Source organism: Thunnus albacares, chromosome 6 (assembly GCF_914725855.1).
Source record: "Thunnus albacares chromosome 6, fThuAlb1.1, whole genome shotgun sequence".
Lineage (NCBI taxonomy): Eukaryota > Metazoa > Chordata > Actinopteri > Scombriformes > Scombridae > Thunnus > Thunnus albacares.
The window spans coordinates 26427222-26451102 of NC_058111.1; the positions used below are offsets into that span (position 1 = coordinate 26427222).

Below are 23881 nucleotides of genomic sequence, written 5' to 3' on the forward strand. Positions count from 1 at the left end.
CAAATCATAGGGTCAGTAAACTAAAATAACCTGTGTGCTCATTAGTACAATCTGTAAAAAACAATCATATTTGCACTGATGGAAGACCTCAGTGTAATCATATTAGCAGTCATTATCACAAACTCCGCCCAGGCACCACGTCAAAGACCGCCCCGGAGTCAAACAAACGAGCGCACCCTGTTATCACACTGACTGATTGTCGGCGAATGAGATAAACAAAGAGCCGGTGACTTTTCAAGAAAACAGACAACGCTCGTCAAGCTCCTCGGAAACATGGACAGTGGTAAGTTGAGTGGCACTTTGTGCTGCTTCAGTCCCGGTGTTTGGGGTCTCCGGCCGGCTGAGTGCGCTCTGTATCTGACGGCTGGAGGATGACAGCTGACGGAGCTAACAGGCTAAAGTTAGCATTCATTGCGTTAGCATTGCCTGCCTGCTAGCATGACTTTGCCGTCGTTTTCTCTCTGCAGGGCTGACACTTCGTCAGCGTGGTATCGATATCCGGACTTTTTTGAAGAGCAGGCAGCTAACACACCTTTTTACTCGGCGGCTAAAAGCTGCTGTCAGCTACAGGAACTGGAAATGTTAGCCTGGGTAGCTAAGCTCATCGAGAAGGGAACTGGAATTGCGAGAAACTGTCAAAACTATTTCAAGTGATTCATTTAAGAGGGGGTTTCCTTTTGAGCTGAAATGTTAACACTTGTAGTCGGGTTTCAACACGTTTTTAGTAGACTGTAACAGTGATTAATGCTGTCGAAGTTAAACTGTAACCACCTAAGATTGTTTCAATTTCAATTTCAACTAATTAACTTAATGTTTCACAACACTTTTTTTTTGGTTTTCTTTTGAATAAGTTTTAGCTTCGGTCAGATGGCTATGTGTAAGACTCATGTTAACGAATGCTTCTCTTACATAGAGGAAATACTTCTATTTTATTTCTAATGTACACATTTAAAAAGGGACCGTGTTAGCTAGTGCCATGGTATTTTGATCTTTGGACTGTGTCAGCCAGTGTCTACTCAGCCTCCAAAGTTAGGTTTCATGCCAGCTGTTTTTCAGCCCCTTGCACAGTGATAGACACTATAGAGTGTTATCTAATATGAAGCCAGTTGTGTAACCAGTGGTGTGTAAATTTGCAAGTCACCCTGAGTACCTGTGCTTGACCCCTTTCCATAAAAAAACCACTGTGGTGTCTGTCCTCCCCATTCATGCCCTCACTTGTTGAATAACAACCTGATCAAATAACTCACCCTTCATTTAAGCTCAGCGTTTCCAACATATTTACTTTGACATATGCTCTTCTTATGTTTGTATAGAGTTTGAAGCTGTCGGCTATTGCTCTGTTTCAGATTGAAGGTTCACCTCTTACTATTTTCCCTTCATTGTCTATCCATACTCATCATGTCAACACAACACTCTGTGCAGGCCTGCTTCTGCTTTTTGTCCTCTCAGGAAGACATGACCGTTAATGAAGTTTGACGCTGTCGTAATCAAAGGCCGTCAGTGCATTTCAGTCTTGTGTCAATGGAAAATAACAGCATGGAGCTGAGAGAGAGGGGTCGAACTCCAGGCAGCATGCATGACTAGGCAATGTCCCTCTCAATGTTTAATTGCTCTGCACTATTATTTGACGGAATTACAAACTACACGCTAGTGCCAGTTTGATTCTGTCAAAGTGTGTGTGTTTGTGTGTGTGTACCCCTCCTTCCCCTGTCCAGTGGGACCAGACAAGCCTTCCAGTGTGTTCCCTCTCCCAGATGGAGCCAGATGAGCCATACTGCGATCAGCCCTCGGCTCCCTAGGGCCACTTATAGTACTACTAGAAACTGAGAATCCTCGTTTTCCTCCTTGTTTGCTATGACTTGTTTCTCTCCTTTCCAAGTCTGTCCTTATATTATTTATCAGAGCTCTAATCTTAATTGTATTCAATATCCTTAACAGTCTATTATCCACTATAGTCTCTGCCTGGATGGTGGAAAACCAAAGCACCAGACAGTTGTTGTATTCAATAAAGGATGTGCTGTTGGTTTATGACTATTGATTGGGCATTTTCCAGGCATTACTATGACATCTGAGTGCGTGAGTGCTCATAAATCAGATCCTAAGTGGGAAGTGTCTATACCTAAAATGCACAGATGGGTCATGGGTATTGGGACAGTAGGAAATTCCTCTTAGTTATAGTCAGAAGTCAGGCTCTGTCTAGCTGTGAAAGTCTCCTCATTACAAGGTAACTTTATTTGCACTTCTCTTCCCTCCATTCTCTCACCATTCACTCTTTACCTCTCTCTTCCTGCTCCTCCAGGTCTGAGTCAGGAGAAGGTAGCCACCTTTATGAAGCGGCTGCGGGCCGAGCCACGCTACCTGCTGGCCCAGAATGTGTCAACGTGCATCGACCCGCTGGAGGTTTGTCTGCACCGGCAGACTGTCCAGGATACTGTGCACATCTTCCAGCACTCTATCCCCACAGAGGGCAAGCCCGTCACCAACCAGAAAAACTCAGGTAGGACATAACATAGTAAAGTAATATTGATAATTACAAGCATACCTTCAATGGGAAAAGGAAATGCATCCTATTAGCAATGTCCAATCCTTTGGATCAACACACACCGATGACTGAGATAATGCAGTTAGTGAATGTGCATATTTGTGCTTGCAGCAACATTTGCAGAGCACAAACAATTGATATCTAGCACACATTAGAAAGTTAATGCATTTCTGAAGTAAATGGCTTAGAACTGACATTTACACATTTTCATACACTTGTGCTGTAGTTAGTCTACCTTTTTATAAAATAAAACACAAGTTGCAAAGTTTTGTTGAATGTTTTGTTTTTTTTCATGAATACTATTTTTTCTTAAACCTTTCTAGACCTCAAGTGTGCATCACAAATGGTGGATATGTATGCTGTTACATTTGTTGTAGGCATTTGTGTGGCGAAGTGATGCAAAAGTGATTTGTGGTCGTAACTGTCCTGGACAGATTTGAGCAACTATCACATAAGTTTGCAGCTTTTATTTTTGTGTTGAAAAGAATGTAATGCATACTGTGTGTTTTTTAAAAAAAAAAAAAAAAAAAAAAAAAAACACTTCTGGTGAGATGTGGTGCTGCAGCTGCCTTAAGCATGTAGCAACTACACCTCACTCCCTGTTTGCACATATTTGTCAGTTTCATTTTTTTTTTATCACAGTCAAAGTTTGGATTGCATGAAGTTGGGAGGTCTCTTTTAACTTGGATGAACTAAATCAGATACCTGGTGGATTGTAAATTTCCCACTGAAATCACCAAATGGCTATTTTTAGGGCCTGAGCCCCAAAGAGGCGAAGACCCTCTTGTATTTGTTCTGTTTGTTTGTTTCTTTATTATTACCCCACTTAAACCCTAAATTTGACCCCCTAAACATGCTCAAAAACTCACCAAATATGGCACGCATATCAGGTCTGGTGAAAAATCTGATAAAATGTAAAAATTAACCCCCAGAGTGCCAAAATGTGCTTGAGAGCGCCACTTGTGCAACAAATATGGCCGCCACGGACCGTAGGAATGTCGTAGAGAGATCCAAACCAAAACTCAATTATTCGTCTTATCAAGACCTACAAATCATACGCTGACACCCCTGACCGAAATTCAACAGGAAGTCCGCAATACACACATGAAAGTACGACTTTTCCCCAATTTTGGACCTCGAACAAATGCCATCTCCTCCGAGGGCGTTAATGGTATCGGCTTCAAACTTTAATAGGTGACTTATCACACTGTGCTGAACAAAAGTTGGTAAAAACTTTGCAATAACTCGAACGGTTTGGATTTTATAAGCCCTGAAAGTTGCAGTGCCACATCACACCTTACAATGTAAACCAATGGGGAGGCAATCTCTGGGCATGGACTTTGTGTCAAACTGATGCTTCTGACGTCTAAACTATAAATCTGACCACTTTCAAACCTGTATCAATGGATTCGCGATGAAATTTCCTACAAAAAAATGTGATGTTTAATGTAAGATTTGGCCAAAGTCATGGGATTTATGAGGATATTTCACAAGGAGAATACTCTGAAATCCTGTTCTCCAACTGCTCCGGGTGATGTCACTCCCTCAGTGCTGTGACACATGACGTAATACACACTCATTATCAAATCACAGGAGGAGCAAGAAAAGACTTTAAAGCTCACACTCTAATATCTACAAAACAGTAAAAGATAGAAAACACATGTAAATTCAAGATTTGTAGGTCAAAGTCTCGTGACTCATTTAAAGTTCAAATGAAATTTGTATCCAAAACTATGTGGAAGCAGTAAATGATCAAAAAAGTGTGGGTTTGCTCACACTCTCCATTCAAATATGAGTGCAGTTACTTATTGTCTCTACACACCTGACAGTACACATCAATCAAACTTTGACCAGGTCATGTGGGTTAAAATAGACTTGGTGAAAATTAGGAAATTAATTTGTTTTACACACAAACTCATCAAGAGTTTTCAGTTTACTAATTGAAATTCAAGTGAATGGGCCCAAAACTTGCATAATTTTGATGCCACATGTGTGAGCAAGACAGACATGTCTCAGCCTGCAGAAAATTCTCATCCTCACACCGTTGAGATTTGATGCTTCACCATGACAGAGGAAGTTGCTGTAACTTTATTGTAAATGCTCCAGTCTGCACCAAAAAAAAAAAAAAGTCTAAAGATGGAAGAATCTTGAACACAACCCACGCTGACCATGTTTAAAGTAGACCATAAGTTTGTAACTGATAAATGCACTTATCCTCCCTTCCAGACCACCATTGGTTTCCACTTTTGAGGTTTAGGAGTTAGAATTAAATATGTAATGATTCCTGTGAGCTTGTGACTTGCTGCCTATCAGAACAACTAAACTTAGAGCACAAGAGGCACTACTGATGCACGTACAAAAACACCTTAACTGTGATTCCTTTCTAACCTGCATATTTCTTCTTTTTACTACCAGGGAGATGTTGGATCTTCTCGTGCCTCAACGTCATGCGACTTCCCTTCATGAAGAAGTTTAACATAGAGGAGTTTGAGTTCAGTCAGTCCTATCTCTTTTTCTGGGACAAGGTAAGACATGTGTTTCACTGATCAGAGGCTCAGACTACTATATATATGACTTTATTAGTTATTAGTGCTGTAGTATTTTGGTAGATGATTGTTTTTGTTGTTTTGCAGTCAGGACACCGCGTGTGTGGGTGTGTGTACACATGTGCTTTGCTACTACTATACAGTCATTGTACAACTAAAACCCTCTTTTGTGTGTTGTGGTCAATGCTCTTCCAGGGTCGACGTCACAGTGACACCGCTCTAAATATCTCTCTCTCTCTCTCTCTATCTCTCTCTGGCCTCATGTTTTTTTTTTTTTTGTTTTTTTTTTCCCACGTTGATGTCACAGTGACACCGCTCTAAATGTCTCTCTCTGGCCTCTCTCTCCCACATGTTTAAACGCGTGGTTGCGGTTCCACTGAATAGGCCTGTGTTTGTGACAAGTGCCAGCCAGGGACTAAAATTGATTGTAATGTTGGTTCTAAGTAAGGAAGCAGTAAATGTCGAGCTCTAAGAATATCCCCGTCCCCCTCTGAGCCAGTGTGTTATTACATTACATCAGAGGCTGAAGATTTTGCTTTCAAAGCTGTGTTAATAGTGTCCATTAAGATAGCTGCAGATTGCATTTGCTTTCACTTCTACTGCATAGGCCAAATAATTAAAGGCTTTACAAGGCCTGCCTGACCTGGTCTCATTTATTTTTGATTGCTTTAGGATTTTAAAAGGTAAAACAGTGACTCTTGGATGTTTTTGGTCTCATGTCTCAGTCAAGTCTCAAGTCATTATTTTTATGTCTAAAGTCTTGAGCGTACATGTCTTCATTATATACAATTATGTGACATTATTAGATGGTGCAGCACCTCTCAGTCCATCTCTCTCTTTATTTACTCATCATGTCTCTGTCCTGTTCGTTCTCTTTTTCTGCAGGTTGAGCGTTGCTACTACTTCCTTCAGGCCTGTGTGGAGACGGCGCAGAGGAAGGAGCCAGTGGACGGACGCCTGGTCCAGTTCCTGCTCTCCAATCCGACCAATGACGGAGGACAGTGGGACATGCTGGTCAACCTTATCGGTCAGTTCTGATCATGACACATAGTCACAGTAACAAGAAGTTCATGGAGAATAATTGACCAACACTTATCACCCATCATTTATGGGTAATGTTTCAAGTTTAGAAAAGGGAACTGTACTGTACTATAAATACGTTAATCTTCAAACATAAAAACTTTGGTTCCATGGAACAAAAATGTTATCTGACTGGATTTGACTGGTTTTATACTGTCCTCTCTTCAGAAAAGTATGGCGTCATTCCAAAGAAATGCTTTCCAGAGTCACACAGCTCAGAGGCCTCACGCAGAATGAATGACATCCTCAATCATAAGGTGCGTTCACAACTAATGCAGTCAAGCTCACGTAAGGCTCACATCAGTACCCATCAGTAAGACATGTAATCGATGAGGAAGCGCTGACCGGTGTTTCTGTCTCACTGTGTGTTACAGCTGAGAGAATACTGCCTAAGACTGAGGAACATGGTGGCCAGTGACGCTACTCAGGCTGAACTCTCTGATGCTATGGACGCCATGATAGAGGAGGTGAGAGCACATACACCCTTTCCTGTAAAATATTTCCACTGCAGGAACCAGAGAACAGAGAAACTTTTGAGGAACTTGGGAGCTTTATTCGCATTTTGACCGGAGGAAAGAGGGACTAAAGTTAGTTTCTGAAGGATAGTTCCACGTTCCCCCCCAAAAAAAAAAAAAAATCCCCCAGCAGAGCTGACCATTGCAGATTGGTCAGACACAAACGCTGTGGCAACTATAATTTTGCAAAACTAGGAAGCACTGGGGGCACTAGTATCAGTATCAGCGACATTTCTTGTTTGTTTTTTGGCATCGATGAGAGAAATAAACCTTTGCTGATTCTGCAGTTTCATGATGATTATCTACTAAAGCAGAAATAAATACCCATAAAACACTCAGCAGATCATTGCTACTTTCGAAACTGGCGTTCTGAAGTTTTCAGTCTTTTTCCAACTCTGTATGTCTCCTTTTCATCTGTTCATCACATCCAGTCATCAGTCGCTCTCCTGTAAATCCAAACAACATGATAAGTCTGTGTTGTTTCCTTGTGTGTGTAAACTCCATTTCAAATACTATCATCATTTTCTTTAATCCTTCATGAATCTAAATTGTCTAATCTTAACTGTTCTTCAAATGTAGTGGAAACAATAACAGAAATATGCAAAGAGACTTTTAGTTCCTAGTTTAGTTCCTGAGTCTTCTGATTCTATAGTTTCTGGAACTTTTTGGTCCAAAACGTGAAATATATTATCTAATATGTGGATAATAGAGACTCAGTCCTCCTTGTTTCATCACCTACAGCATGTGCTGCAGTAAAGCATGGTCTGTTTAGATTATTATATATAATGTGATGATAGAGCATTCATTTTACAGACACACTGGTACATGCAGACTTGTGTGTGTGTGTGTGTGTGTGTGCATATTGAATAAATGACAGTAAAATCTTTATAGCGTACACATTGCTTAACTTTGTGACATTGTTCCATTGTGACCAGAAGATGGTGCTGTCAAATAATACTTAACTGACAGTAGAAACACAGTCTGTATGAAGGGATAGCTCAAAACAGTAAAAGCATGTCATCAGTTTTTAGAGTTGAGCTTGGGATAAGGTGAGGGTGATGGACTGGAGGTTCAGGTTAATACTGTACTGTACTGTAGTGATGCTTTATTGATTTTATTTTTTTAATGACATCTGATAGGTAAGTGTCAACATTTTACAATTCATATAGGAGGGATACGGTTTAAGTTTTCTTGATCATTTAAAATCTGTAGAAATTTCTCAAATAGTGTCACTTAAGGTTTTATACATACACCATTAGGATTTCATGTAAGAATAATGTCATTAAACAGGTACATCAAAGGCACAAGTGGCACTAGTACAGAGACATGCCAACCATGTGTGTTTTAACCCATTCAGTACTGGCACATGTGGTACAGGGAGATAAAAATCTCTTGTTCATGTTTGTGATACGTCCATTAAACAGCTAAAACATTACACAACAACAAACATATCTTATGGGCTAATGTTACATGTCAATGAATGTTTTTACAAGTATGTCTTTTAATGATACATTGTCTGGTACACACTCTTGACAATATGTTGGTAATAGTGTGAGACGCTTTAATCCACCTATTTATATGTGTGCATGTAGATTCGTGTGTCTCACGTGTGCCATGTCATTTCTAGACTACAGTGTGTGTGTGTGTGTGTGTAAAAGCAACATATTTAAAAAAAAAAAAAGTCACATGCACACTGCACCAGATGTCACAAGATAGTAATCTTGTTTATGGAAAAGTCTATTACAAAGCATCTGACACTGGATAGTGACGATAAATTCACCACCAAAACACAAATAAAAGGTGAACAACAAACACTTGCGTAACGTAACACGTGTTTATTATGTGTGCAGCGCTCATACGAGGCTTATTCCCGCTTCCTGTGTGCGTGTGTGTGTATGTGAGCGTGAATGTACAGTATGTGGGGCCAGTCAGTCAATCAGTCCCCCATTGAGATAATAGCACACAGTACAGGGGACTGGTTAAGCAGCCTTTGTTGTCAGCTGTTTGGTTGTATTGTGCTGCTGGCTGGTTGCTTGTTTAAACAGTGGTCTGTATCTCAGAGCACCCCCATGGACGCCCAGCCATCAACACACACACACACACACACACACACACACACACACACACACATATGTTGTGCAACAGCAAAGACTGCTCCCACTGCACTGCACGTCAGGGCGGGTGGCTGAGGGTTGTCGGTGTGTTTGTTTGTCCACCTGGAAGTGGTTTGTTTTGTGAAACACCACTCTGTCACGGCCAGTGATGATGGAGGATGCGGTCATGTCAAAAGAACAACCAGAGTGAAGAGAGACAAATAGTTCAAGGATATTATCACAAGTGCATTTGACAAACGTAGTTCTAAAAGTCTCAATACAAAAAGTGAGATATTTTACCTGTTTATTGAATCCCAGTTATGGAAAACTGCACATCAAATTAAGGTTTTAGTTTAACCTTTTCATGCTTTTGACCCTTTTATGACCCCAGCAGTGAAAGAATTGTCAGGTTTTCACATGCATGTAAATAGAGTATAATTTGTATTCTGTTTTCAAAAGTAAGATCTAGTTGAATATTATACAAAAGATACATATTTCAAAGCTATTCATGGTGCAAAATGCACAATATGTTTGTGGACTCTGTCTGGACTTTGCATTTTAAAAAGAGCTAAATGATGTTATAAATAATCAATGAATTATTACAGTAATAATATATCTGATATAAATAAATTATTACAGATGTATCAGGTACATATTGCGATTGATTTGATATTAGAAGCACACAGGTGTGAATTTTCTCATGCACTAAGCATCACAATTGCATTTAATATCTCTAATGAGACTCAACTGATGACAACTAGACATGATGTGATATTGCGATGAATTGTAAAATAATGGTATTTGTATTGTCTGAAATAAACACAATAATTATTGTTTTTTGAAAATAGTTTTATAATATTTTTTTAATTTTTCTGTTAAGTAAAACATATTTTGGTCACAGTGTCCTTAAAGCAAAAGGATCTGTATGCTTTCCATTGTAAACTGAATATCTTTTGACATTTTCACAGTTAAAATAAGCAATTTGAACATTTGTCTCAATTGAACAAATACCCAATAAAATAGTTGACAATGAAAATATTCCCTTCTTGTACACAGTATCACCAAAGCCTCATCTACTCTACTCTATTCTACTGTGATGCACACTTGACAGGTGAAAAGGATATTATGATATGGATTTCATTTGTTAGCATCTTAACTTTTACATTTTGGAGCTTCTCTCCACCACAACAATTTTAAAAGCACATCATTAAATTTACTGTCCAGAAACACATGTGTAAGTGAAAACTAGGAACTGCCAGAAGTATTTATTTAAACTATTACACTGACAAAGCTGTGTGGTCCCAAACCATCGACATGACAAGTTGTTGTGGTCTAGAGTTTGATTCGCCTCCAGCTTCAACAGCACTGTTGGTGGACAGTCAACGGATTATTAGCTCTGCAAATTAGGATTGATGTTAGAAACTTGGCTAATCCAGATGACTGATATCTTATCAGGCTTGCCAGCCAATCAATGACGACAGCATCCATCATGAACTCACACAGGACAGGCTAGAAGATTGTCCGCCAGGTGTTGCATTTGTTATGACATTGCAGTATTATGACTTTTCTTTTTTTTTTTAAGCAGAGCACGTTTAGGAATTATTTATGTAGTTTACAAACTGTGTACACAACTGCTTCATTGCTGTCCATGTGTGCATGCTCACATGTGCAAAAACTGTGTTTGTGGACATGACTTGTGTGTGTGTGTGTGTACATAGACTTACGTAGTTCTTGGACTCTTACATATGGGTATAGTAGTGTTTCCCCCTAATGTTCACGTGGGTTTGCATCTATGCGAGCACATGTGTTTCTCAGGATCAAAGTGCTGTGTCAGTCCTACTTTGGTGTGTGTTGAGGTGATGCTGTCCACCCTCCCTACGTGGCGGCTGTGATCGTGCCCTGGTCTTCATCACACCGGCCCTACACACACACCCATGACAAGCAACCGGGGTTAGCGTCTCTGCTTCCACTTACTGTACGACGTGGGGTGCGCTTGATTTAAACGGATCCCTTTGCGTGTCAAGAATCTATTCTTTTTGTTAACACCGGTCAGGCACATTAGTTAAAACCAAGCACATCTCATTTATCTGAAAACTTGCGCAACAGCAGCTTGCACCTGCAGTGCAGTACAACGGACGCACTAGTCCAGTGCACGAGGACAGTTGGTCTTTATAGAGGCTGTTAGGATGACAGTATCCATACGCTGCATTATTGAGGCAGAGAGGATTAGTTTAAGTTTCAAAGCCAGTCTCTCTCTTTCATGATGTATCTGGTGTGTTTCCCTGCTCCTCCACTCTCACTTACATAGACAAGTAGGCAACACATGCACACACAAAAAAAAAAAACAGGGACGTTCCCTGCTAACTGTACATGCACATACAGTACTTTACACACATGTACACGTACACAGATGGTATCCCTCACGCCACAACTGTACCCCCGCCATGCTCCATTGCGTCATGGAATCAGGAAACACCATGTGCGGCTCTTGGCTCTGAGCACATAGAGTGATCCTTAAGACAAGTCTAATTTATGAGACAGCCATCAACTCGCAGAGAGTCTTTGTTGCTGCAGCGTATTGGCTCGGCGCTGTCGGCTATTAGCTCAGCCGACGTGTTGTTCGGTGTGTGTGTGTGACTTCCTGTATATGTGTCGCTGTCAGGGGCCGTAACGATAGCCTCGCCAGTTGTGAGTCGTCCACTCAGATTTTCTTGAATTGCTTCGCACCATTGTTAGAAATTTGAACAATGACCACATGTGTTGCATGTTTACAAGACATGGAAGTTTAATCAAAACCTAGCTCATTTTTATCCAAACTGTTTGCATGGTGTCATTTGCTTACACTCACAAGTCCAGCTTCTAGACAATAGTTATAAATTCACTTCAGAGTAGCAATGAGGCGCATGTTTTATCTCAGTTTGGCATCAAACTGGGTGAGAGCCAGCTTCAAACTCTAATCAAGTCTCAAGTGCCTCTCTCACATTATTCACAGGTTCAAATTATTTAGATTAAAAATTCAAATTTCTTTACATGCTTTTTTATATTTTTCTTTACAGCAAAAAATATTTGTATACATCTAATGCTCTAATTTAATCATCAAATATTCATACAATAAATGTACAAAATATAAGGGATGTTTACTGCACTTATTAAGAAGATTAGGTAAAAGCCATTATTTGGTAATTATTTATTTATTAAATCTGTGAAACAAGATAGTCAGTCAGTGACAGGTGCACAAATCGCTGCGCTGGACTAAGGATGAACACTTTCCACTACAACACAAGACAACAAAGAGCAAGTTGTTGTTTTTAATTTTCTTCTGTCAGGCAAAATAAAGGGAGAGCTTACAGAAGCTAGACATTTCCCTCAAATTTGAGTTGAGAGATAAGATTTAACAATGCTGCTAATGCAACACGCGTGAGCAAATGCGTAAATTCACTTACCTTCTGGAAGGCTTTTCCTGTGCAGCAGCTTCATGAAGTGTCAATTTAATCCACAATTTAAAAGTGGGTATAAATTTAAATTCAGACATATTTTTACACCAGTGAACTTTCTTTAGGAAAGTACAAATGTTTTTTGTTTACCTTCCCTTGTCCAGGTACTGTATACTGTGTTGCGTTGACATTGGCTTGGCCTTCTTACTGTATGTGTTAGTCTCACTCCTAACTCCAGGTGATTTGTTTGTTTGGGTTGCGTAAAACAAATAAACCTGCAGAGGGATGCCAGCCGGTCAACACTGGAACACAGATGCTATCAAACATTAGCCGCAGTTAGCCTCAATAGCGTGCAGTCAGTCAGCTTATTGTTTATAGCAAGACACGCAAACTTGCTGTGTCACAGAATTGAGACAGACCTGAGGTGGACCTTCTGCTAGAGACTGATGAACTGTAGAAAAAGCTGCCTGTTAACAAGACCCATCAGAATCACTTCCACTGTAGCAGCTGGATCCTGAAACCCAGTGGGAGTTCAAATGTTTAGAATATTAGGATGTGAATGTGATGGCCTTTGAAGTTATAATCCAAACATGAATTCAATTCTGCAGATTTTATGAATAACGCCTGTGGTTGTGAGGAAGGAAGTGAAGTCTGCCGTGAGGACATAGGTCCAAATCATTTGTAATTTCCTGAATGTATGATCAGTATCCATCGAAAATCATTTTATTGACACTGGAGGAGTTTTTTTGAGTGTTGAATTTAAAAAAATATATTTTGTCGAGCAAATTTAATGCAAACTGGGAAGATCATGAAATGAATCTATCTGAGGAGTCTTACATTCAGATACGTTTACCAAATAAAACCAGCAAACAGACCATTTAAATCTGTCAAGTGCGCTGTGGTTATTTTTATTATTTTACTATTCCTCTCACCTTTTCACTCATGTATATCGGTCATCAAGGCGGCAGGTGTTTCAATATTGATCCTGCCTTGATGTCACCGCGGCTGTTTATCCTCTGACTGAGGTCTCTCTGTCCGCCCAACCTTTTCCTTCGCACCTACTTTATTTGCCTTACCAGGCGAGGATGAGTGGGCGCAGGGCTGAACTGGCAGAAAGAGAGAATGCTTACAGTATGTCTCAGTGGCATCTGAAAGGAGAACTGTAAAGTTAGTGAAAAGGTTTTTAAAGTTACAGGCACAGTAGAGTTATTCTTGGAAGGAGGAGACAAAAAAAGAGGGATGAAGAGAGAGGGCGGGGGGGTCAAGGGGTGACAGAGATGTCTTGTCAAGGTGCCGAGGGCATCTGGGCAAACACGGACCAGACAAGGAGATGGACACCTTGGCATGCAGTCTTGCCCACAAAGCAGTCTAAACAAAGCAGTTGAATCAGGAGGAAGGTGGTTTGGTGGGGGGTGGGTGGGGGGGGGGTTGAGGGGTTGAACAGATTCCTTTTGTTGATTCGCCGCATTTGTGTATTTTTGTGTGCGTCTGTACTTTTGTGACTCTTACCCATCTCTGTGATGACGAAGGGGATTGTTTGTTTGTGTAAACCAAGCCTGAAGTTACTGTATGCATACTGAATTTTGTGTGTTTGTCTCTGTGTGGGAATAGCGGGCTCAGAGGGCTCTGTGTCTACTATCCTGAAAGCAAGAATGTCATCTTTATTTATGTGCATTTAATATGCGTTGACTAAGCATTGGAAACTGCTGCTATTTTTCTCTAGAAGCCCTTTGCTGATGCAGGCCAGGCCAAAAATAACCCCTCTGTTACTTCTATAATCAGCTAGAGTTGAATTTGTCTGGATATCAATAGAAAGTCAATAAAAAAAATAAGTCTATTGTAAATTTATCCTTCCTGACATCCGTAGTTGAAACAGCGAGAGTGTGATGTATCACCATTCATCCACAGACTCAGAACAACACTCTACGCTGTAGAGCCACTGTATACGTGGGTTTTTCAAACCAATGTATCACTTCTTTTATCTACCACCAACAATGGACTGCGCTGCATCTTAATTTCTCAGGCCCTCCTTAATCTAATTAATTGATAGGAAAAGCATCTGGGAGAGGAGAGCAGAGGATGGGAGAGGTGAAAAGCATCAGGGGGGAAATTCCTGAGATAGCTATATCAGAGGTTAGAAGGGCCAGATTGACAGACAGCCCAGTCCAAACAACCCGATTTAGCCCACAGGAACTCGGTCTGAACTTCAGCACCGCAGGAAGACACACATGGAGGGGGACGGAAGGGGGAGGGGGTGCAAATGGGGAAATGGAGGGGAGGGAAAGCACTGTATAGAGAGGAAAGAGGGAAAATGTAGGGAAAGTTGGACGGAATGAGAGAGGCCCAGGCAGTGATCGACGAGTATGCAGGGACAGACCTGGGGTTGTCATGCCCTGTGAACATGAAATATGATTTGAATGCAGATTTGTTTGGCGTTAAAGGCAGATTTGTAATATTTGCATTTTAAATCAGAGTACAGTTTTGTAAGGAAGTTGATATTCAAACTGTGTGTGTTGTGTGCAGGTGTTCCGGGTGGCCAGCGTTTGTCTAGGCAGCCCTCCGGAGACCATCTCCTGGGAGTACAGGGACAAGGACAAGACGTTCCATCGCATGGGACCTATCACCCCCCAGGAGTTCTACAGGGAGCACGTCAAACCCCTATACAACATTCAGGACAAAGTATGTGGGCCCTTACAGAGTTGCCATTTTACTACCTCCATTTTCGACTCCCTGTGGGAAGCTGTACAGTGTCTAACTCTCTTTATCCTCAGATCTGCCTTGTGAACGACCCTCGACCCCAGAACCCTTACGGGAAGCTGTACAGTGTTGAGTTCCTGGGTAACATGGTTGCGGGCCGTAACACTCTGTACAACAATCAGCCCATCCAACTGCTTAAAAAGGCTGCGGCTGAGTCCATCAAGGATGGAGAGGTAAGTCGAGATGAACAGGAGTAACTGTAGACACAAGTGTGTGTGACCTTCAAATCTGAACATGGCTACTGTTTTTCTTCTAGGCGGTGTGGTTTGGTTGTGATGTCGGCAAACATTTCCATGGCAAGCTGGGCATTAATGACATGAATGTGTGAGTATTACTCAGAGGCGCCTAGTGTGTGTGCAGTTAGTGCTGGGTGTGAAAATCCTGAAAATAATTGAAGTGTTGAGGTAGTTCTACATGGTTTGTCGGATTTTATATATATTTCTCAGTGATTGATCGTTTTGGCATCATGCAGATGCCAAAAAATGTGTCTTCCTGATTTCCCAAAAGGTTTAAAACAACAAAACATAGTCAAAATTGTATTTGAATCTAGTCTGTTACTCTCTTGGCCCAGATATTAGTACCAATAAATGTAGCATTACTATGATTGCTTTAGTTTAGCAGGATGCAGATGCAGTAAATTATCAGGTTTCTATTATGATTTTAATGCATCAATAAACTTCAGGAGAGGTGTGTTTTCTGTGGAAGTAGTGGTTGGTTTGTTTTAAATAAATAATTTAATTTCTACTATGAGGAGAAAGCAACCATGAATGCAACAACATTCTGCACACTGAATATTAAAGGTATCCTGTAGAGTTTTCTTGTTAACAAGCAAAAATTTCTGTTTCTCACCAAAACGCATGATGTACCGTATATCTTTGATGCTTAATGCCGAGTTCACACAACACGTTTGTAGCCCTGATTTTGCACTCGCTGACAGTTTTTAGAGAACTGTTCAACGGCACAATCTGAGAGACTCCCCGATGCATCACAGACGCCCGAAAGATATCAATCAGGCTGAATATCTGGACCTGTCAGGGAGTCCAAATCCTGCAGTGTGAAAAGTGTTGTGACTGGTAATGAGGGCAGCGAGGAACTACAGCCAATGAGAGTGCATGACATGGGGTGAAGGGACCTGTAAGACCTGTAACACGACAACATCTACAAGCATGGCTACAAGAAAAGTTCTGCAGTTTGATTGGCCCCAAGAAATGGAGGAAAACTTAGAAAAAGAAAGAAATTTAAACAACTCGTTTCTTGTGGACATCCATTTTTGGAAGAAAAAATCCTGTCTCGAGCATGGTATTGCGTCATTTCCCATGTCACTTCTCGTAGGTTTTTTCGCGAAAGATCTTGTAATGTGTGACCCCCGTCGCCAATCAGTCGTATAGTGTGCAAACCACGCCGACTTCAAGATTCACAATTAAAAGACAGAAAGTTATGTAGTGTGCACATATATAGCTGTCTGATGACTTTTAAGTATGCGCTTGGCATAACAAACATGATGAGTGAGTTTTCTTCCTCATAAAATATTTGCAAAGCATATTTTTAATATTTTGAAACCTTTAATGTTTACATCCATGTTTCTTGGTGCATCATACCACGAAACATTAAAAGACGTGGACCATAGCTCCAAAGAGCTACTAGTGATCAAAAACTCCACATGGTACCTTTTCTAAGTGTTTTATCAGATGAATGTGATCCGCAGCACGACACTATTATTGGCTAGATTCTCCAAACAGATCAGATACTCAACCTCACAAAGCTGAAATGTTTGATCACGCTGAACACCATCAAACCCAAAATCCATCTAAATATATAATAACTATCTAAAAATCAATATTTGTGAATGTGAATGTTGTATCCCAGGCTTGTTTGTGCTGCGTCTTATAGCAGGGTTCACATAACAAAGCCCAGACCTCGTCTGCCTCCATGAGGTGTCAGTCTCTCCACAGGGGAAAAGTTGCTCATCTTTGCCCTTCAGGTGCAGCAGCATCTGTGTCTGAGTCGCTGGCGCCAGGCTTAAATTTGCCCACTGAACCAAACCAGCATGGTGCCAAATGTCTGGTACCAGAACTGTTGAAGCTCATCTTCCAGACAGATCTCTTCGTGTGCTAGTAGATTATAATTGGAATGAGGCTGAGGCTGAATGGAGCCTAATTTCTACAGTCAGGCTCAAGAAATGAATCGAAAGCTGTTTTTGGCTCATGCAGAATACCAGGCTTAGAAAGATTTTGCTTTTGGCTTTTTATGGTCATCGCACGTCTTCCCTTGTTTCTACCAAAAAGATATTTGAACCTTATCCTATGATTGTTGGGATATAATATGGACAATTACCCATCAAGTCATCAAAACAATATTGTATTTGCCTTTTCTCTTGAAATTATGTAGGTGAAATCAGAGGCAGAGTTTGCTATCAGAGGAGGTCGTGTAATGTGATTTTTTTTTTTTTGTGTGTGTGTGTGTGTCTACATGTGTGCGCGTGCAGGTTCAACCATGAGCTCGTGTTCGGAGTTTCAGTGAAGAATCTTTCTAAGGCAGAGAGACTGATATACGGAGACTCTCTCATGACCCACGCCATGATCCTCACTGCCGTCACAGACAAGGTACGCATACACAACAGGTGTAAACTCATGCAAAATATACAGCATATACACACACACAGACCAACAAGAATACACACATGCAGAGTTTCCCAGGGTTTATTGCATCAAAGTCTTACTGCTTGTTTACGCTGCTTTAATCGGCTGCAGTTCTTCACAGTGCTGTCAGTTTCCCCCCTTGTAAGTAACCCCAGCTGTCAGGACACTTTTCTTTCCTCTGGTCTCTGCTTCTCACTTTTATCTCTCCATCATCTACTCTCTCTCTCTCTCTCTCTCTCTCTCTCTCTCTCTGTCAGGATGGGAAAGAAGGCTATGAGAAGTGGCGGGTGGAAAACTCCTGGGGCGATGACCGTGGGAACAAAGGTAACCTAAGAGACACTTCACACATAATTACGCTATTCCTATTTTTTGCCCTTGGATTTAATCTGTGATGAATTACCAGGGAAAAAAATGATTTTAGTTCAGATTTAAGGGATATTTCTACATCAGGACAACGTGGATATGTTAGTCAGTTAAATGTCAAGTCACGGCTGAATTGTATTGTATGATGCAGCTTCCACCTGTCACTTAAGTTGGCTGTAAACATCTAAAATAGTTTCTTTCACCTGGATCTAGTCCCAACAACATATATGTTCTTTTGCACCGGAGTCTTCCTCTGTCCCCATCTTTCTTTCACATCTTTCTCACACCACAGTGTCCCCTTATAAATCGTCATCTTCCTGTTTGTGTCTATTGAATTAACAGGATTAAACTGAGACCCCCGCATTGCTGCTTTATGAACTCATAATTGGCCATGTCCTGTTTCATGAAGACACACAGACACACACACACAGGCGCAGCGCCCCTGTTGTGTTTTTTGAGCTCAGTGCCTCTGGGTCTAGTTGTATAAACATGGTTATAGAATGAGCTAAATCTTAGACTGGTGTATAACTCCATAGATAAAACACGTGCACAATAGTTTATGCTGAGTGGGAACTTTTGAACCTGACAGTTTAGTTTTAGTGTTCAGCTTACTGAGTTGTTTTTTTTGCTTTGTTCAACCACAAATTCAAAATGAATTTAAAGGGGACCTATTATGCTCATTTCCAGCTTTATAATTTTATTCCAGGACTCCACTAGAGTAGCTTTGCATAATTCACAGTTCAAAAAAAATCCTTATTTATCTTATGCAGCCCCTTATTTCAGCCTCTGTCTCTAACAGGCAGTGGTAGCTCCTGCTCCCACTCTGTTCTGATTGGCCAGCTTTCTGGAAGCCTGCCAAGGAGCAGCCATATCAGAGTTGTGTTAAGTTACTGTTGATGAAAACCCAACTTTGCCCGCTTTACTGCTTAATATTAAAAGCTTTTAAATGATTAAATAACAGGAGACTTTTATTATGAAGAATATACTGGAAAGGAAACATGTTCCTCACCGAATCAGCAGAGCTTCATCAGTGGTGCTAAAAACCAGTTGACACAACAAGACATGGAGATATTTGGAGCTCTTTGTTCAGCGGATCAGTTATAAGTAATGCAGGGAGGAATAGTACAAGCAGAAATGGCCACAGTGATGATGATGCTTGATAAAGAGCTGCAGATGACCAGCACAACTCCAACAGGTAAACACTCACAGCGAGCCAGCTCGACTTGAGTCATGGCTCGGCGTGACTACCCCCCAAAAAATGCCATAATGTTTGTGGAACAGAGCAATGAACTCACACAATGTGCGTGCAGCAGATGACTATATAAAGAAATCCATCATGAGCCGACGTCAGCTCGGGCTGAAAGTTGGAAAAAAAGTGAGCGTTCAGAGCAGTCTGAAGCCGTTGCTTTTTGCTCACAGGGATAACTTCTACATAATTTTACCTCATTATTTTACCTCATGTGGGAAAATGTAGATGTTTGTCACTAAGTAAGGTCCGTCTGTCTTCATCCAACAAGCCCCTACATCACAGCAGGTATGTCACAGCCCTGCCCCAGACATTACAGTCTGCTGCTGTTATTCCCTCTATCTTTTCATCTCTGTTTCTCATCTATCTCTGACCCCTTCTCCTCTCTCCTCTCCATCTCTGGGCTTCGACATTCCACTGCAAATTATAGGAGAGTATTTCAGGTCAGTCATGCATCGTCTGGCAACACACACATACAGTACAGTATATACACACACACACAGAGAGATACACACACACACATACTCACAATATTTTCTTGAACCCACAAACCGTAGTGACTGTTGGGAAAACATGTGAAAACCCCTCAGTCAAATCAAATGTATTTCACGCATATCTTATTCCATAAACACCAGCAGATGGGGAAGGCCAGGGCCTCCAGCCTGTCCACAGCCAAATTAATAAAGTTTTTGAGAACAAAAGTTTGAGAGAAGTGGAGTTCACTTGGGAATCCGGGGGCTTTGTTTGTTGACAAAGGCTGAGGGTAAAAAGAGAAGACAGAGCATGCAGGAGTCAGGGGAGAGCTGAAATAGAGTTTGAGACACACTACAGGTAGAATCAGTTAGAAAAAAAGGAAAAACAAATGCAAGTAGATGTAGAGATGATTTTGGAAAGATGATAAAGGAGAAACTGGAACAAGAGTGGTTATAGCCTAGGAGCGGAGGGAGCAAGTGGATTGTGTTTATAAGGTTTGCAAAAGCTTAACGTCTCCCTTTAGGCCTTTTAATATTCTCCCTAACCCTGAAGAAGTCTCTTGTGAAAGGTTTAACTTTCTGTTTCCTCCATCTTTAAGCCGCTGTTATGACTCCGCTCACTCCACAGCTCATACTTGTACACCGTTTTGGGCAAATGTTTGGCAATACACACAGGTTTTTATTCTCAATTAGACAGGATGTTAGCCTGAGGTGGACTCCGTCACGAGTTCTGTTTGAGCCCTGACTGAGTTTGACAATGCGGAGGGAGAAACTATTATTTCCTACCGATATGATTTGTTTTTAAGTAAATACAAGGAAATGAAGTCAGTGTGGATGGAAGGATTTCCTTGGTAGTGGACACAACAGAGTCTTGGGAAGAGAAGCTTCATTAGTTTTAAAGTATGCTTCTAATCCGCTGCCACTATTTTGCACCCAAACCACAATTATCTGTCCCTTCACCTCATTTGAGAGTCCTGTTATGAAATGAAAAATGCTTTTTCTGAGGTCTTACCACAACTCTGCGGGTGTACTGTTCCCCATCTATTCTTAAATACCAAATTAAAAATGTTGTTTTTCTTTTCTGTAAAATATCAAAACTATTTCACAAATGTATCTTGTCCTCTAATCATAGATCCAGCCAACATCTTCTTAATCTAAATCATATAGCTCAAATCAAGTTATGTAGTCTTAATGTAGTCACTTCTGGTATTTTAGAGAGAGATTTCAGATCTTCGTGGTCTCTGACTCGGTCACGGTCCTGTGTTGCGGATTTCTGCTGAAGTCGGAAAACAAGATGGCTGCTCCACAGCCGTGTAGCCTACAGTTCATCCATCCTCTCTGAGAGAGGACAGTCAGCCTATCCCTAAAAACAAATAATGACACCCAGCATTCTCTCTCACACACGCACACACCACCATGCCACCCAACACGCAGGTTCCAGGAAACTCACATCAACACACACACGGATACCGCAGTGAGAACCAGGCAGCGTGCCATCTAAGATTTGCGTACTTGGAAGAACACACATACACACCATCACCATCACCGATACATTGTTTTGAACTGTGTCACATTTTTGCGGTTACCCTGACGTCTTCGATAAGTCAACTTGACAGTGGGAGGGATGCTCTCATTTGCTCAACTCCGAACACGTGGGGAAGGAAAAGAAGAGACGGAATGAGAGGTGGCATCAGGGGAACAGAAGAGTAAAATAAATCGAATTCGCTCTAAGATCCGGCTCCTAACCGGGGCATAACAATCTCCTCCAGCTCTCATCCAGCTTCCCATATGTGTCAGTTCAGTCGTGGATTTGAGCTGCTTTGGTTTCGCATAGCTTTCAGACTTGTTATTTACGTAAAAGAAACACGCACAGACATCTTTAATTTTAATTAATCATTTCAGCATGGGGCTGCATCGTCATCCAAAAAGACATTAGGTTATCCCAACATGTCTCCTGTCAGTGTAAGTTCAAGGTACGCTTTCATAACCAGCCCACATTTGGCCACATTGACCTTGTATTGCTACACACACACACACACAGAGAGAGAGGCAGACATTGTTTCATTTTATCAGGGTGGGCGTGCAGAAGTGATAGCAGAAGTGTTGAATGTATACTGCACTGTAGGGTGGGGAGTGTGAACCATGAGGGGTGGGGGTCCGTCTTCTCCTCCACCCTTCTGCCTGTTGAAATAATAGTTTAGTGATAAAGGGCACTAAAAAGGAATTAAAACATGTGCAAGGTCAAATTATGACTTCTTTGTCAAATAATTGTTAGCAGCATTCCCTACGCCTCCCCTTCAGTGAAAGAGGAGTAACAATAATCGGTTTCATTAGTGACATGTTTTCTTAAATCAAGTATTTTTTTTCCATGAGAATGTGTTGTGATTCTGCTGACAGGTTGACTTTGGCCAATGACTCATTTTTTGAGAGTGTAATACTGTGTAACAAAGAGACATTCCTGTTCCTGTTTATTTAACATATTGATAATGTTCTATTTACAGGTCCAAAACTGTTTAGTTGGGTGTTTTTTCTTTATTAAATTCCATTTCAATACTGTTATAAAAGTACTCAAAGTATGTATGAATTAGGGGAGACAATCACGTTTAAGTGCCAATGAATGTTTTATTAATAACATCCAAAAAAAGTAATTGTTTTACAAAAGAAAAAGCATAGGTTGTGAATCAAAGCTGCACCAACAGTGTAAGAAGTGTGTGGAAGAGTGAAATATGTGTGAATATTACTGTGAAACAAAATCGCAAACATTTTGAAGGCCAGAAGAGAGAGGCAGACGCCTGGAGCGGGCCCAGCTTATTTAAGCCTGGAAGTGGCCTGAAGGGTGTCACCACAGTAGAATCATGAGCATGGATGTGATGGTGGATGTGACACCACCAGTCAGCCTTGCTGCTTATTTGTCCCAGTAGCCAGCTGTGGTACGCAACTAAGAAATCCCCCGTGGCTGAAAAAGCACTTTCCTAGTATTAAAAAGACGTCTGTAAAACTGTTGACAGAACACCACCAACTGCGAATAAGGCCAATTGTTACTCTTTGTATTGTGAATTTTTATAGCATGAAGGTTTTATATTTGTTCAAGTTATTTTTTGTTGTTGTACGTGATGTCATTCCAATGTAAAGTCTGTCGGGGCTAAAGAGAGGAACACTTTCTGAAGGAACTGATTACACGCATTTCCTAAATTCACCATGAACTCATCCGGAGTCCTACTCACCTGTTATTTATGGTTAAAGGAATAGTTTGACATTTTGGGAAATATGCTTATTGGCTTTCTTGCAGAGAGTTAGATGAGAAGATCAACACCACTCATGCCTGTATGGTAAATATGAAGCTGGAGCCAGTTAGCTTAGCTTAGCTTAGCATAAAAACTGGAAAATGATGTTGATATTCTCATCTAAGTCTCAGCAAATAACCATAATTCCCAGAGTGTCACACTATTCCTTTAATATATGGACTCTCTATAGACTATGCCTTGTTCATGTCTGGTGTACAGACGTGTCACTTATCATCAGAATAAGCTTCCCGTCATCCTCCAAGAAGCTTATTTAGGTGACAAAACGCTAAAACCACCAGATTGTGATCTGGCGTTTACCAATGTAGTGCAAGGTTATACTTGCCCTGAATTTCATTGATAGCAGTGGTGTATAGTGTGTATACAGATTTACACAGCTGATTGGTTGTCTGTGTCTGTCTCTGTAGGTTACCTGATCATGACGGACGACTGGTTCTCCGAGTATGTGTATGAGGTGGTGGTAGACAAGAAGTTCCTCTCCTCTGATGTCCTGGCGGTGATGCAACAGGAGCCCGTCGTTCTTCCAGCCTGGGACCCGATGGGAGCCCTGGCGTAACTATGGAAATCCAGGTTTTAGCCCCAACCTCTGGTCTATTTGACTCCGCCCTATTCCTCGGCTGCTTTTACCTCTCCAATATCTTCCTCACACCTCCTTCCAAAACAGCCTGTTCTTCTAGACAAAATAATAAAGATTTTGTTTTCTTTTTTACTGGACTGCGTGTGTGTTTCGTCTATCTTTTATTTCTTCCAAAGAGCGGAGGATTACACCACCACAGCTTTTTGTATGTCTGTTTTTTGTCTTGGATTGTTTATTGCATCATAAACACCCTTTTCATTTTGACACAAGGCGGCAAAGATTTAAGAGTGTAGCTACAATCTGAGCTGTGGACA

General features: G+C 41.0%; 1 protein-coding gene across 1 annotated transcript; it reads left to right on the forward strand.

Annotated features, from left to right (window-relative positions):
- Positions 1–153: 153 nt before the first annotated feature.
- Positions 154–23704, forward strand: blmh (bleomycin hydrolase). The gene is made up of 12 exons (XM_044353709.1): positions 154–283; positions 2300–2497; positions 4958–5067; positions 5974–6115; positions 6337–6425; positions 6543–6635; positions 14734–14889; positions 14982–15140; positions 15224–15291; positions 17453–17570; positions 17864–17930; positions 23398–23704. Exons 1-12 carry the CDS (start codon positions 274–276, stop codon positions 23544–23546), a joined length of 1359 nt encoding a protein of 452 aa, XP_044209644.1. The 5' UTR covers positions 154–273; the 3' UTR covers positions 23547–23704.
- Positions 23705–23881: the final 177 nt, after the last annotated feature.

Coding starts and splice junctions, on each gene's coding strand:
- blmh (XM_044353709.1), top strand. Junction 6,636..14,733: donor TGGACGCCATGATAGAGGAG/GTGAGAGCACAT, acceptor TGTTGTGTGCAG/GTGTTCCGGGTGGCCAGCGT. Junction 17,571..17,863: donor TCACTGCCGTCACAGACAAG/GTACGCATACAC, acceptor TCTCTCTGTCAG/GATGGGAAAGAAGGCTATGA.